The 16,099-nt window shown below is 35.8% G+C and overlaps 1 protein-coding gene across 8 annotated transcripts in view; it reads left to right on the forward strand.

Annotated features, from left to right (window-relative positions):
* Mef2 (myocyte enhancer factor 2) overlaps positions 1-13,006 on the forward strand; it is a 77,264-nt gene extending 64,258 nt beyond the window's left edge. For 6 of the 8 annotated variants that reach the window (XM_076314467.1, XM_076314493.1, XM_076314484.1 and 3 more), the window contains 7 exons: positions 140-256; positions 1,735-1,938; positions 5,444-5,602; positions 7,277-7,412; positions 7,779-8,029; positions 9,425-9,609; positions 10,500-13,006. In XM_076314467.1, coding sequence (XP_076170582.1) covers positions 203-256; positions 1,735-1,938; positions 5,444-5,602; positions 7,277-7,412; positions 7,779-8,029; positions 9,425-9,609; positions 10,500-10,953 — 1,443 coding nt within the window. In that variant the 5' untranslated portion in view covers positions 140-202 and the 3' untranslated portion in view covers positions 10,954-13,006. The remainder of the gene's footprint in view (positions 1-139; positions 257-1,734; positions 1,939-5,443; positions 5,603-7,276; positions 7,413-7,778; positions 8,030-9,424; positions 9,610-10,499) is intronic. The other 2 variants (XM_076314521.1, XM_076314531.1) reach the window with 2 other exon arrangements.
* Positions 13,007-16,099: the final 3,093 nt, after the last annotated feature.

Here is a 16,099-nt window from a genome sequence, read left to right on the forward strand (position 1 = left end):
TAATACGAATTTCCTGTTATTTTCCTGGAAGATGGAATACAACGAACAATCTTCTATGTATTTCCTTTCATTCTGAAAAAAAAAAGGAAGGCACGAGAATTTCAGAGAATAACCTTGCATTTTTGTTTTTATGTTCCAGTGCTTTTAATATTCCATCCAGTGGTTCCGAAGAGCTGTCCCTTCTCCACAACGCTGTGCAAAAATGGGTCGGAAGAAGATTCAAATTTCGCGCATCACGGACGAACGGAATCGTCAGGTATTGCATACGAATTTCTGTTAAAATAAAACTAATAAACTACAACGAACAACCGGTGGTCTCCTGTTGTAAGAACCATTTAGAGATTATGTAGTTTTCGAATCTCCTACGGTTTCTGTAGATAGAATTTTGATGTTCGCGAAAAATTTATTACGGTAAGAGACTTTTTTCGAGATTTTTGAAATTAAAATATTAAACGAATTAAAAACCTCGGTACGATCGGAGATAAAAGGTATCTCGATGTATACGTTAAAAAAAGTACTTGGAAATCTAATCGTGAACGACTACTTTTAGTACATTTTTTTCAACCATTTTTTTTGGCCAACTTGAAAATTATAGATCGCGTTATTTTTGTGTCACTCTGTATAATCCAAGTATATACTCGAACCGCATCGATTTTCACCAAGGCTTTCTTTCAATGTAATCCAATAATTTCTGAACGCAAAAATAATTAAAAATTGATATTTCTTTTCGCGACTAAATCTTTGTTGCAACTGATTTCGAAGCAGTTCGTATCAATATCGATAGCGATGGGAGTGATACTTAACAAAGTTGGCTCTAGAGCTAAACAATCGTACGAAAAAACTATACTCAAAAAGAAAGACATTCCATATTTTATATTAGAAAAATGAACAACAACGTACAAGGTACTACATTTATTCTTGTCATTAGTTTATCATTATCACAAACTTGCAAATTAAATGACTGAATATTTTTCAAATAATTTTTTCCCAAAAATATCTACGTTTCATTGTATTATAATTAACGGGAATATTTGCGTTTAAACGATATATACAAAGTACTACGTTCATTCTTGTCTTTGTTTTATCATCATCGTAAACTTACAAATTAAATAATTGAATATTTTTCAAGTAATTTTTCCTCAAAGATATCAACGTTTCGTTGTATTATAATTAACGGGGATATTTGCGTTTAAACTATATATACAAAGTACTATATTCATTCTTGTCTTTGTTTTATCATCATCGTAAACTTACAAATTAAATAATTGAATATTTTTCAAATAATTTTTCCTCAAAGATATCAATGTTTCATTGTATCGCAATTAACGGGGATGTTTGCGTTTAAACGAGTAACCGAATAAACAAAATACATCCCTTCGAGCATAGATTTACAAAGGCCGCACTTATAATTCTTGGACACCTTGTATACGCTAACCGGAGGCAGCTAAAGCAAAGCAACAATACAAAGAGCCAATATTTAGAAATCACCATCGTAATCGTCGCATCGATGGAGTGCTCGAAATATTTGTTCACATCGGCGATACCATCGATGCTAATAACATTGTTGTTTATCAATATCGAGTACTGATATCGGAGCGGTTCGGCTCTCGAGCATCGAGAATCGGCTCGTTACCCGCGATAAGCGGTTATATAGTATCAGTCCCATCGCTACCGGGCCCGATGTCGTCGTCCCGGCGTTGTGTAAAATGGAATTTCTTGACTGTGCGCCGGCAGGTGACCTTCAACAAAAGGAAATTCGGAGTGATGAAGAAAGCGTACGAGCTGTCGGTGCTCTGCGACTGCGAGATCGCTCTGATTATCTTCAGTTCGAGTAACAAGCTGTATCAGTATGCGAGCACCGACATGGACAAGGTTCTTCTCAAGTACACCGAGTACAACGAACCTCACGAGTCCCTCACCAACAAGAATATCATCGAGGTGAGCCGATTTCTCCTCAGTAATTGTCAAGGTTTCCGTGGAAACCACCGAATCCTCCTTCCGAAAACAGTCGTGTGTACCGTAACGAGCAGAAACGGGTGTAACATTTTTTTTCGCAACGGTCGGGGGATGATGACTCTGTGGGGGAAAAAAAAAAAAAGAAAATGTTAACACGTCCCCTTCGATCGTTTTCAAGCGCGGTTCGCGCATGCGCGACGAGAGTCCGGTGTACACCGAGATGTCAGCCGGAAGGTCTATACCATCCCGGTGCCATCGTATACCGGTTAAATGAGAGATTTCACAGTGAAAAATTACTCGATGCCTCCGATACTCTCGTATCATCACTGGTTATTAACTTTTTCAGTTGTCGACCATCGAAATTACACGAGACTGATGCTGCTGCTGCTGGTGCAGCAAATCTACATGCGTGCACGGTACTTCCTGCGCGCCCGTTTTTTCGCGCGTGTACGCCGTGCTTTGTACATTGTACAGGGTGTGCAGTAAATATTTATCGAAGGCGGCGATTCTCTTCGACGCTCGCGATCGCGAACATTGTTCCGTTGATCGTGGAAACGCGTCACGGAAGGAACAATGTTGCTCGATAGTTTCGAACACGTTCTTCGCGATTCCGTTTGGGCGGAATGACTTTTCGGAGTCCGGAGTACGATTTTTTGAAAATTATTACGAATCACCAGCGATTCAAATTTATACATTTCAGATTTTCAAGTCCATTTGTAGACTTGGACGGGCGACAGAGGTAACTTGGTTCCAAGTGCAAAAATTGGCGTTAATTTTTTTTTTTTTTTTTTTTGCATTATCTGTGCGTATTCTGTTCGACGAGAGGAATAAAAGTTTACAAGGAACCGTACGCTGGAAATAAATGGCTCTCTCGCAAAAGAATATTAAAGTTTCAACCAATGAGATCGAGGGCCGCCCTACATAGAGAGGGGATGGAACTGACGAACCGCGTTGCGCCTACAGGCAACGCTGCGTACTCTGATTGACCGAAATTTGAACAATTTTGTACAAAAAAAAAAAAAAGAAAAGAAAAAACCAATAGATTTAACATATGATTTTTTTTTGGACTCTTTATCCTCTTATCGAGAAGAATACACAGAAACAGTGATAAAAATTTGATCTTGACGTTTGAGATTACAATGAATTTTACTGTAAGTTTCTTTTAAATAAATCTCCACGTATCCATTAGCGTAGATTAATTCCTGAGTGATGATACGAAGAAAAAGAAGTGTTGGTGTAAGGTCATTTTTAAGTTATCGGTGTATTTCTTCTTTTCGTGATTTTCTGGTACATGGCAAGTTCCCAAGTATAGAAGTCTAGGTATACAGAGAATCATTATCTGCACGCCCTTTGTTACGATCTACCTTTCCTTTCCTTTCGAATCACCTTGTATGAGTATCATCCGTACGCCTCGGTTCTCGAAATACCATCTCCAAATTTTTCACTGCGAATCGCTCTAAAATTATTTTCGAACGATCAAGGTAACACGATCGTGCCAGCGGTTCGTCGATAATACGGTAGAAATTGATCGTACGAATCACTTGAACCAAATCCCGTCGCAATATTTAAGTCACCACGGTGAGTAGAAGAGAGAGAGAGAGAGAGACAGAGAAAAAAAAAGAAACAATTGCGAAGCAGGTCTACGACTCTTGTGCATGCAGGATGAACTTCTCGACGAGGTTCGATTCTTTGTACTGCGCGTAGACAGAAAACGAATCGAAACGATTGTAATCGAATCCGAAGTGGTTCGTATTCCATACCGCTCAAAATAATTAGAGAATCATTTACCAGAACGACTGTGTCGCTCCAGGAGGAATGAAACGGTCAGGGAGGGGAGGGCGGGGGGAGATTAAGTTAATTACGGCAGCTGTTCGCAAGTTTACAGATACGGGAAATGTTAACAGAGATAATAGAATCAGAGACTGGAGATAATAGATAATAAAGAGATAATAGAATCAGTATGATGGTATCTTGAAAAAGAGCTGAGAAAATAAAAGCAATTAGTAGAGAAAGATGGAGAGAAAAAGATAATTAATTTCACATTGTAAATGTTAGGTTGGCTCTTAATAACCGTAATTTTAAGTCCAAACCATCTCAGCTGTATTTTTATAATTTTCATTTTTTATCATTTTTATTTCTGAACGTTCGACCGTGTTTCGGTGACCATCTGTAGAGGAAAGTTAAACGTTCGGTGGACAATATTAATGTATTGCGTAAGAATCATCCCCACCACTGTTCGTATCTATTCGACGAGATAAAATTTCAGTATTTAATGAAAATTAAATGTTGTATATCTGTTACCGTACCGTAGTGAGAGTATTACCGGTGTATCGGTTAAGTTTTCCTGATAAAAGTGAACAGAAAGACGATCTTATTCGAATTATTTTTAATCGCGCGTAATTGAATGTTTTTCAGAAATGATTAAAATAATATAGAATTAAAAATAATCCGAGTGTGGTCGTGTTTGGAGTCATTTTAACCGAGAAAACCTCATCAATCCATTGATAACATTCTTAAGAAGATATAATGACAGATATGAGAAATTTCATTTCTCCCGGTGTGTCTCGTTCAGTTTCTTTGTTGAGGCCCGATTTCAAGTGTGAATCGATTATTCCGATTGTATCGTTTCAAAGCGGGAATTACCGAATTCGGATACAACTCTAATTGTCTTGAGCATTGCATCACTAGACCATCCGAAAGTAATGCAAATATACAACAAATCGAGAAACGACAACTATAGAGAGAACTATTCTCCGTTTCCCAGCAAGAAGAACTACTAGTATACATACTCGACGAAACGGACCTACCGATGCATTAATCGCGAATAAGTCGCTGCGTTTCATCTTCTAGAAATTTCACACGAAATTCGCGTCACTCGAGACCTGACCTGATACAGCAGGGGTTCCCAAGTCACTTTCGTCCGCGAGCGAAAATTAACAAATAAATTTTCCGAAAACGAATTCACGAGAAATAAAAGATAGTGCAGAGTAACGATACGCAAATATTGATTTGTTCGGAAAGTTGTTTCGTTTTCTTTCGTGGAAACGAAACACGATTTTTTCAGAGCGTACAAACGTTTCGTTAAATTACACATTCTCCATTTTGGAAAACGAAATGACTTTCCGAACGACCCAATACATTCTCTTCGGGGTGCAAGTATACATCACACATTGCGAGCTTTCGATTTCTTTTTTTTTTTTTCTACCAAATTTTCCACGTGTTGGGAACCCGTGCGATAGAAGGTAATACACAGACGCGACCACGTACGTCGTGGTACAGATCAAAGTATCGTCGGTTAACTGCGTTACGCGATTTCGCGTGCGCACGCAACGCACGTGTGAATGATAAGGTACACAAACGGTCGGCGGCGAGCGAAAACGCGGGATTAGAGGCTAGTCTCCACTGTTAGCGTTAAATTAACGTGCATGCGAAGGTTGAGTGCCCTCGGGCGGTGTGGTCACGTGAACCTGTCTGCTGACACTTGCAGGCACTCAACAAGAAGGAACATAAGGGTGCCATGTCTCCAGAAAGTCCCGAGCCCGATGCGATCGAATACAATCTCACTCCGCGTACCGAAGCTAAATACACCAAGATCGACGAAGAGTTCCAGCTGATGATGCAGAGGCACCAGCATAACGGCACTCGGGTAAGTATCTCCGGCACCCGTCCACTGCTCCCTGTGTAGTTCTTCGACGAGTTCTGTTTCAAATTATGTAGCAGACCAGTCGAAAAACGACCGCGTCCCTTATCAATCACGAAGATTACCGATAAGCGGTAGCTGTTATGATCATTGATAGAGTTCCGTCCCGAAAAGCTAGAATATCGAAGCTTTAGGTGTTCCCAATAATGTTCATCAAAGGACCGACGTTCATCGGTGTCCCTTTCTTCGTTCCGTTCTGTAGATCAGTGAAGAATATTGCGCGCGTTGTACGTGCGGATGAAAATTTTCTTTACATCGTCAATGGGCCTCGTTCGAAGTCTTCGTTACGATTGCAATTTCGTCGAGAGAGGGTTCTCGTATGTCTAATTTTATTATATAACGCTTTTTTAAAGCGTGACATAATTTCGGAGACGAATCGACTACACGGAAATAATCAAAAAAATTGTTCAAGTAAACACTCGCCCTGCTTAACCTTGTCACCAAGTCGTAGCTATTCCAATGGTGTGTCACCTCTCTTTACAGAAAGTACCATTAGAAATTCTCGTTGCTAATCTTGATAAAAGAATGGGTTGGTACGATTGATCGATGTTTATGAATATTTACGGATTGTCGGTATTAGTGAGATATTAAATAGTCACCTGTGTAGTCTAGAACGAGAATTGTCAAAGGCTAAACCTCTAGAACTGGGGCTATTTGTCGAATTTGGTTTGCATTGAAGTATTCAAATATTTGAAATGTAATTCGAATATCTTGCGTATAAATTTTATTTTTATCGAGGGAATTCTTTTTTTTGTTCAATGTTCAAATATTCGAATACCGAAAAATTCAACGAGTTGAAATTGATTTGAATTTTTGACTTGTCCGAACTCCGCCTACATTTTAAGAAACATCGCTGTGTTTGAAATTCTCATTATATTAGTTACCATAATATTTTTACCGATGTTTAATAAAAAGGTTCCATTAAAAGCATCTTAAACGATTGAGAAATAATTCGTCAGCATTTACTTCGGGTCAGTTGTCCACAGTTAGTTTCAATGATTGAACCGATTTCGAACTAGTATTCTTTTCGAAAGAAAAAAAAAATGAAAGAAGATACTTACGATTGAATTTCTTTAAAATTTTGACACGTACGGAATTTATCACGATGCTTGGCACGCTTCACTTTGGGAACCTCTGGTCCAGAGTTTTCACATGACTGACTGCAATTCGTCAGTCCTCGTGGTTACATTTATTAGCTTTTAACGGTCTGCTATCAGACGTCATCGGACGCACAATTTGTCACCGGCAGAACTCGATTTAATTCACGCCATCTATTATCCTAACGCGAACAGCAAATTTATAAAATATTGCAATTACACAATGCGATATTGTTCGAACCTTAGATCTAGTTTCGTTCGCAAGTTGATTAGTTGTGACTCGTTCGTTACCAGTTTCGATTATGACATCTTAGAGTCTATTGATAGTACAACATTTTCTGAAGAGAAGATAAATTGTGTCATGCCTTTTTGGTTCCGTCCTTACATGTTACTGTCGAGTGGAAACGGATAAGTGACTCGAAGACACGAACTTGAAACGAAGAGCTTATCAACTTCGCCAATTCCTAACGCATCGTTGGTAATCAGTATTAATGGCATCGTCGTTGATTTGTTACAATTTCAGGCAATGGGACAATCTAATTACGCTCTACCTGTATCCGTACCAGTGAATAGTTATGGCGAATCTCTACTTGGATCTAGTCCTCAAATGGCACACACCAGCATTTCTCCACGACCATCGTCTTCTGAAACAGACTCAGGTATATTACAAGCTAAAAGTGATTTTTATATTTTCACGGACCTACAACGCACTGGTCTAGTTTTCTGGAAGACTGACTCTAGTCTAGAGAAATAAACCTGATCTGATATATTAAAGACACTGTACAAGTGTATCTAGTTTCTTGAGAGTACCGTTTAAGAACAAAGAAACATCAGTATTGGGAAAATGTTCGAAAGTAATTTTTATATTTATGCAGATTCTTGATCAGATGACACGCTTTTAGAAGAATTTAGGCTATCTAGCTCTGTCGAAAGAACCATTAAGAATTTACATTAAGTTCAGTAATCTGTTAGATTACTCATTAATAGTCTAAACAATAAATATCAGCTATCACTGCCCTGTTTAGTGTATCCACCAGGAGGGATGTTGGAGATGAGTAATGGATACCCTCCATCAGCATCACCACTAGGAGGTTCACCTAGTCCAGGACCTTCACCGGCGCTAGGAGGAGGCAGTGGAAATAAAGGCAGCAATCCGTCTAGGCATTCGCCGCAACCTCCGCCTCCACCTCCGCCGCCTCATCCTCACAGGACTAATCTTCGAGTAGTTATTCCAACACCCCTTACGCAACCACTTTCCGAAGACACTAGTTATGATGTGAGTGCATTATTGTCATCGTACGAATTATTAGAACAAAGGGGAAATCTTTTGTTTTCTATATATGCAAATTGTTTGGTATTAAAAGACAAAATAAATGCAGTAGAAGATACATTTTTCTAATGATACATTCGATGTCTTGAATTCGATATGTTCTATTTTCAGAAAAATAGACAACAATTCTGCAATTAAATAGAACAAGAAATGTGTTATAATAGTAGTGAAACGTGTGGTGTTACAAAAAAGTAGGGTAAGAACTATGTATACACAGTGTCCTAGATTTGTGGGATTTATTCCAGGAGTTAATTGTACATCCAAAAACAATGAAAAAGATGTCAAATTTTGTTTGTAAACAGAGCGATTTTTTATGTACAAGATAAAACAGTTTACTACGGTTTACGGAAAGGGTCCACTCATTTTACAAAATTTCATATATCTCAAAAACGAAGATAGATTTAACATACATTTATATGAATATTTTTCATTGTTTTCGCGGGTACAATCAATTCCTAATGTGGATCGCATAAATTACGAGACACCCTGTACATACGATTAGAATACTTAGATTATAGAATATTAAGATTAAATATATAAGAATAGAAAGAATAAAAGACAGATAAATGTAAATAGGAACTAAATACATGGTGCAATCTCTAGACGATAGAAGCACGTGTTTAGTCCCTTTTTATATTTACATATCTTTCCCTCTTCTTGTTTTTACCAATTAAATTTTTAAGTATTCCTATAAAAAAATATTGTACGTGTGTTATTTTCATTGCTATTATAATGTCCTATTTATTATATTTATTTTTAAAATTGTTGTCTGTTTTCCCAAAAGGGGCATACATCAAGGCTGAAACATAAAAAATATCATTAAAATAATTTATCCTTTACTGCATTTATTATTGCTATCAACAATGATCACTGTATATAGGAAGATGATTATCATTATTACTGTTACGTTTTGTTTTCCTCAACATACTGTTCAAAAATTTGAAGTCACTACCAATTCTTATTTCGTCATGAATATTTTTGCATACAGAACTCTATATAATTTCTAGAAAAAAGTTTTATAGCCCTTTCTTAACACATTCACTGTTCTTATAAGCCTCCTGAATCAAAACTCTTCTAATCCATATATGAATCAGAAAGTTCTAAGTAAGAACAATTCTGATCTACATGTGAATTAAAGGACAGTGAACACGTTAAATACGTAAGATGACCATTGAAAACACCAGGTTTTAATTTTGGTAAGTTGCCTATAGTTACAACTATAAAGTAATGCACTACCCCAAACTTGTAAATGGTAGTGTTATGTATGTGGTCTAGGTTAGGTGAAAAATTGTGTTGTTCTACTTTCTTATTCTCTTTTCTTTTTCTTCTCACGATATGCAGAGCGGCCATGCACAAGCCACATTGAATACACCAGTAGTAGCACTGCAAACACCATCAGTTCCAGCTGGATACTCTAGTTTTGGACCAACGGATTATTCCTCTGACCTTGGGAGCTTAGCATGGTCTCATCAGAGGTACGTTGATGACTTATCAATGTATTCGGCAGCCACCATGTCCAGCATCAGGTAAATCATACTTCATACTTACTTTTATAAAAAAAACTATATACCTAGTTAATATGATTTGTTCCAAACCCTTTGATGGTGCTAGGAATTTGAAATATTTATACATATTATCTCAAAAGTATCTATAATAACAAGTTTAACGAAATCTGCCTTTAAAAATGTTGTCCGTTTTCCGTTTTCAAAAATATTAACGATTATCACAAAATTTACTAATGTTTATAACACCACTTGTTCCAATAATACTTCCTTTTCATTTACCTCCATTGAGAATAAAAGTACCATATAATAGCCATTGAAGTTTATATATATAAACGACAATCTAAATAAGAATTTCATATATAATATATATATATATATATATGTGTGTATATATATTCTTATTTAGATTGTCGTTTATGGCATACCAGTCAATCATCAATATTCTCAACACAGTTTGATATTCACTGTGTGTCTAAACTGTTGTTTATACTCATTGACTTTCTTGTGTTAATACATCAATTGTTAGAAATAGAATAATTGCATAACTGTGAAATTACCATAATTAATTGCTTATTAGAAAAAGTCCTGAAATCCTTTAATTGCAACAAACATACAAGAGAAGAGAATAGGAACTTCTTCCAAAAATATGTGATTAACTAAGGTTTATAGTAATCAAAACAGTTATTATACCTAAGAAACTAAATGGGAAAGAATTGAGTTAAAATTGACATAACTATTCAAACTTATTCACAAAAAGATTAAGCCTACATATTACTAATAGCATATATACACTAAATCAGAGGTGGCAGATGCTATGAAATAAAATGGTACAGAAGCTCTATAACAAAGAGAGGAAATCTCAATAAGATACTATAATGGAATCTTATATCCTTGATATGATCTGGTTTCAGTGGTCTTCCTCATCTAGCTGTGTCGAGTAGTACACCACCACCAGCCACATCGCCTTTACCAGTGAAGATAAAAAGCGAACCCATTAGTCCACCCAGAGATCCACTCGGTGGAAATAGTGGTTCAAACAGCAGTGGACCCAGTACCACTAGTAGTCTCCACCACACAACTCTAAACGTTGGACCATCATCTAGTACTGGTGGACCTCCTCCACACCACGTACCTCATCCAGGGGCACAATCATTGAATCTTGTATCAAGCAGACCTAGCAGTAATCCACCTCCATCTCATTCCGGGAGTATAACACCGACAAATTTACCGTCACCAGGAAGTGGCTCGGTGGCGGATATCCGAACAAGTCATTCAACTGCTGGGGGAAACGGAGGGAACAATTCAGACTATGAGAATGGGCCGCTGATGAAGCGTTCCAGAATCACCGAGGGCTGGGCGACTTAATGTTAACCTTGTGGTCACACTCGGTCGTTTCATAACCTCTACGTACAACGGCGTATAGTGCTTGTGAAATTCCAGGACTCGAAGTTGTAGACTCGTTACAGATTTGGCCACTCGGTTTGGTGCGCGCGTGAGAACGATCGTCGCGGTCCGATTGGGTGGATGGAAACACAAATTTGTTTATATTTTGAAACCCACACAAAATGCGTTTGTTTGACGATTAAATACGGTGCCATAATGTTGAAGCGTTACACGTATATATATATATTATATATATATATGATGGATACATACATATATATATATATATTTTCATGTATATAATATGAAGTTGTTTGTATATATGTCATTAATTCATTGTCATTTTCTTCGTGATATGGCATTGTGTATTTGATACTTGTCGCTACGGCGAAGTTATTCCTTTAGAACGGAAGGAAACAAAAGAATCGGTGTGTGTTAAAAAATGTTAATCGATCCAGGAGCAGAAGTGTTTCGGGATAGGTGCATCGACAACCGAATTTCTTCAAAGAGCTTGCGAACGTCTATGATTTATGGTAGGGATTTACCAGTAATTGTACTTTGTTACTTGTTTTTTTTGTGCGTTATGGTAGGTAGACATGTCCGCGGCATAATCCGTTAATTGATGTTTTACAAAGAATGCCGGAAGCAATGAACATAATTTCTTTTAATTAAATGCCTAGTCAAAGAATAATGATATTCGATTAGTCGTAGAAATTTTATCTTACGATTTTTGTAAATTGCAATATTTCTTTTCTTGCTTAAGAACCGTACTCTTCTTTAAACGATTTAAGGAATCGTGCAACTTTTATTGTAAAAGATTATACACGTATCGTAGATCATCTTGTATTCGTTTTAACGATTCGTTAAGTAACCGTCGGTTTGTTTTTAAATAGTGGAGTCTTTTTAGCGAACTAATTAACGGTCTATGCCCGCTAATGAAATGATAAATGATAAATGATAATCGGCTGCTGTACTCAAAATAATTACGATATTCTGTAGAACACGATCGGAAATTAATATATTGATTATTACAAGGTAATAGACGAAATATATGCATATTATATGTGAAATGAGCATATTATATAGTGTTGATTATTAAAAAAGGTATATACACGCAAACTCGCATATGTATACATACATACGTTATATACATTTTCCACAAGTATTTTGCACATTTGATATGAAAGAAGAAATAAGACGTAACATAAAGGAAGAAACTTGCAACCCTTAAAGCCTAAATCGTACACAACGAGAGCTTGTCTTGGCAAGCTATATCTTCAAACAATGATACCAATAAATGATGATTAAAACATTCGTTTAAACAGATTTATAATTTAACGTTTTAAAACACAAAGAAACTAAATTCATAATACTTTGGCAAGACAGGGTTGCAATTGTAAAATACAGAATTATCTTCTTCCTGGTTAAACTGCTTTGGAATGGTCTCAGCCTATGCTTTACTCAATCTTAGGATGTATTCTGGTCTGAGCTGCTCTCGAGAGTCGTATTTGGTACATTAATGTAATTAACGTAATTAATGGAATACACAAACGGTATATAAATAAATAGTGCCTGGCACCATTTGTGGCCCTCCTTTCGGGTGACTTGCCCACGTTGTCTGCACAAGGTGACTCGTCGATGAGTTTCGTGTAAGAAAAGTGTATCGTTACAGGAATAAGGAAATAAAAAATGGAAATGAAGCGGTTAAAGAAACACGAGAAGAGAGGGGTAAATGAAGAGGGATATAAAGTTTATTGTACCTACATTACCATTAGAGGAATTGTAGACATTGTTTTACAACGTTCTCTCGACGAATCGACAACCTGGGAAGTCAGTCTTTACTATATTGTAAACCGAAGATTATATATATACGTACGTTAAACAAAAGAAAGAAGACTCGTATAATCTTCGATATTAACTTGTTCTTTACTAACGTATATTAGAAACGTATCTGATGACTGTACGAACAATCGGTGTGCGAAACATAAGATATAATGTATAGTCACTAATAATTAATCACAAATTTTTAAGATGATCACAAAGTGCAATCTCTTAGCCAACACACTTTTTTATCAAAGAAAAAAAGTATAAAGAAATTGTTATTTTTCATAACGAAAAAAAGTAAGATTTAATGTATTAAAAAGTGTATGTGCATGTGTGTGCGCGCGCGTGCGTGCGTGCGTGCGTGCGTGCGTGCGTGCGTGTGCACGCGCGCGCCTTGTAATATATATATAATATATATAAATACATACATATATATATATATATATATATATATATATATATATATATATACATATGTGTATGTATGTATGTATGTCTCCACTAGTAATTAAACATTTTCCTATTGACGCAAAATTTATTGTATTTGAATTAGTGTGTGTGCGCGCGCACGCACACACGCACACACACACACACACACACACGAATATGAATGGAAGTGTACATGCCTGAATTGAATCCTTAAAAGATAATCTGCGATACTTTGCATTGGTTCCAGATACTTATTAGCCGCAACAGGTGGATCATTGAATAATATAATTATCATTACTTATATTATTAATTACCTAATATTGTACGACTATATCTCAGCAGAGTTTCACAATTACTATTATGTGCTTCATTGTTTTGTATAATAACAGCTATTTGCACAAAGTTTTGCATTTTCATATCTGTATGATTTAAAAAGCGGATACTTAAAATCTCACAAACTCTTAACGAGTTGTGTTCATTAAAAGAATGAAAATGTATTCAAATGAAAAATTTTGGCACAAGTAATCTCCAATATACATCAAATACACTGCCAGTCATAAGTTTCAGACCACCACTTGTGAATGGAAAACCAATTAGTTTATGGAAATTCAATAGATTGTACACAAGGTTTCTTATACGACTCGAAAGTATATTTTATTATTAGAAGAAGAAAACGTTGCCGTTTCTCTTAGTTTACTGGTAATTATAACTGCTTATTTGCTATATTCCAAAGTTCAACCATCGATAGTGTATATCTATTCAATTTTTCCACAGTCAATGCACAAAATCCAAAATTCAATATTAATTGTGTATTCGTTTGTACACTGTTATGGAGCATATAATAATACTCTTTTTGCTATTTCGTCTAATTACATTTAGACGTAGTTTGTACGTGAAACTGTCTGAGAGACGTTGTCGTTATCACGATCCACCAGCATTCGGTCTTTTGAAGTAAATAGCATTCGTAATGCGAAAAGCACAGGGCAAGGATTTCAATTGCTTACCGATCTATTTTACTGTAAGACACGAGAAAAAAAAAATATGTAGTGATACCTCTAAAGGTAGGGAACTTGTTAAATGATGTACGTTAACAATACATTGTACGTACATTTTAATGTATATTTTTAATATGAAGTATGCATAAGTTACACACACGTGAGAGCAAATTTGATGTGTATCTCTCTTGTTTGGCACAACCGAGTTCAATATTAAGGAAAAAGATTTAAAGAACATATCTCCAAAGAGAAGATTATTGAAATTTCTTGCTTCTTTGGCTTTATAATAATTCTTATTAAAAATTTCACAATGTGCAACATTAGTAATACGAACTTGTTACTGGTCTTATTAATAACATTAAAGGTCGTTTACCTACTTGTTAATGATTTTCTATTTCTCGATTCGCTATAGGAACGCAACGTGTGGATGTAGAAAACGTGCACCTGTATGATTACTCTTTAAGTTTCGTATATTTCGTACGTATAAAAGTTGAACGAGGTAAATTAATTTTTCATTCGTTTCATCGAAATTGACTACACGGTTGTGCCTCCAAGGACTTTTAACGAAATATTCAATACGTAAAGCGATGACGATTATCGTAGTTGAAACTCAGAGACTATTGAAGTTGTTGGAACGCTGTGAATGAAATGGACCATCATTAGAAATGTTGTCGTATGCATAAAGTAATACGGAAATATGTAGAAACTGGTAGAGCTTTTGTACGGGAGCAAAGTTGTTGGGTAAGGCCGTTATCGGACATTTTTATTGGACACGTGCGAATTTTAACGGATACTCGTTTCGATTTTTCTTCTCTCTCCTTGACCTCCCTTCTCGTTTTCTTTAATACTTAACTTTCAAGCAGAGAATTTTGACGGGATTCACAGAATACTCGAGAATTTCGAATGATTTTAAATATTCGAATTCCATGTAATTTTATAATAATACAAATCGAATTTTGACTAAGTTTTTATAATCGAAGGTACCTAATTAATTCGAAGTTTCCACACTTATACGACATGGTTCCTTAAATAATAATCGAAGCGTGGAAACTCCCCGTGGTACTTCCGAAGTTTTTCGATATACTCGAATAATTTCAAAATTTCAATATTATAGAATAGAGTGATATAAAGAAAACCTTGTAAATATAGAAATGATTGCGAGCGCGCAAGTATTTAGTTAACAAGTTAATAGATTCATTAACCTTTTGTGCCTTTGTAACAAATTGTTGTAACTCTTGGGAATCAATATTTTTAAACAGTTTTTACGTTTTAAACATTTATCGATTTATTCCGAATTAAAAGCGTAAGCTAGGAATACATTGGTTTCGTAACTTATAATTAGGTATCGATGAATACGAGGTAAGAGTTTTCAATGAATGTTACATCGACGATTACAATTTATATTTTATTCGTGAAAGAGCCGATCGCAAAATATATTCCAAAATTTTATTTAAAATGTTTTTAAAATGGGAAGAAATATCATGATCCCTAACTTGCTAGAAGAATAGTTGTACTAACCTCGAATATGAATATTTTCTAAAAGTAATAAATTTAATTTATAAAAAGCGACAATTTTCTTATTTTATCACGAGACGATAAACAAACGAGTGTGTATAAAATTTAATACATCTCTAATTATCCAGAACGTTCGATTTTTCAAACTTCGCTCGTCGATCGCCTGAATCTAAAAATCCTCCCCTTCAGAAAAAAAAAGGAAAAAAAGAAAAAAGAAAAAAGAAAAAAGAAAAAGAAAAATCGCATCAAGTATCCAAGTTTGACGTTATTAACTCGATTAAATTAAATGATATATAGTAAATCGAATCGTAAATGCACGGCACAAGTATCAGATCACTATAAGGGTGTAGCGAAACGAATCTAAA

This window comes from Ptiloglossa arizonensis, chromosome 1, assembly GCF_051014685.1.
Source record: "Ptiloglossa arizonensis isolate GNS036 chromosome 1, iyPtiAriz1_principal, whole genome shotgun sequence".
In the NCBI taxonomy this organism is placed as follows: Eukaryota; Metazoa; Arthropoda; class Insecta; order Hymenoptera; family Colletidae; genus Ptiloglossa; species Ptiloglossa arizonensis.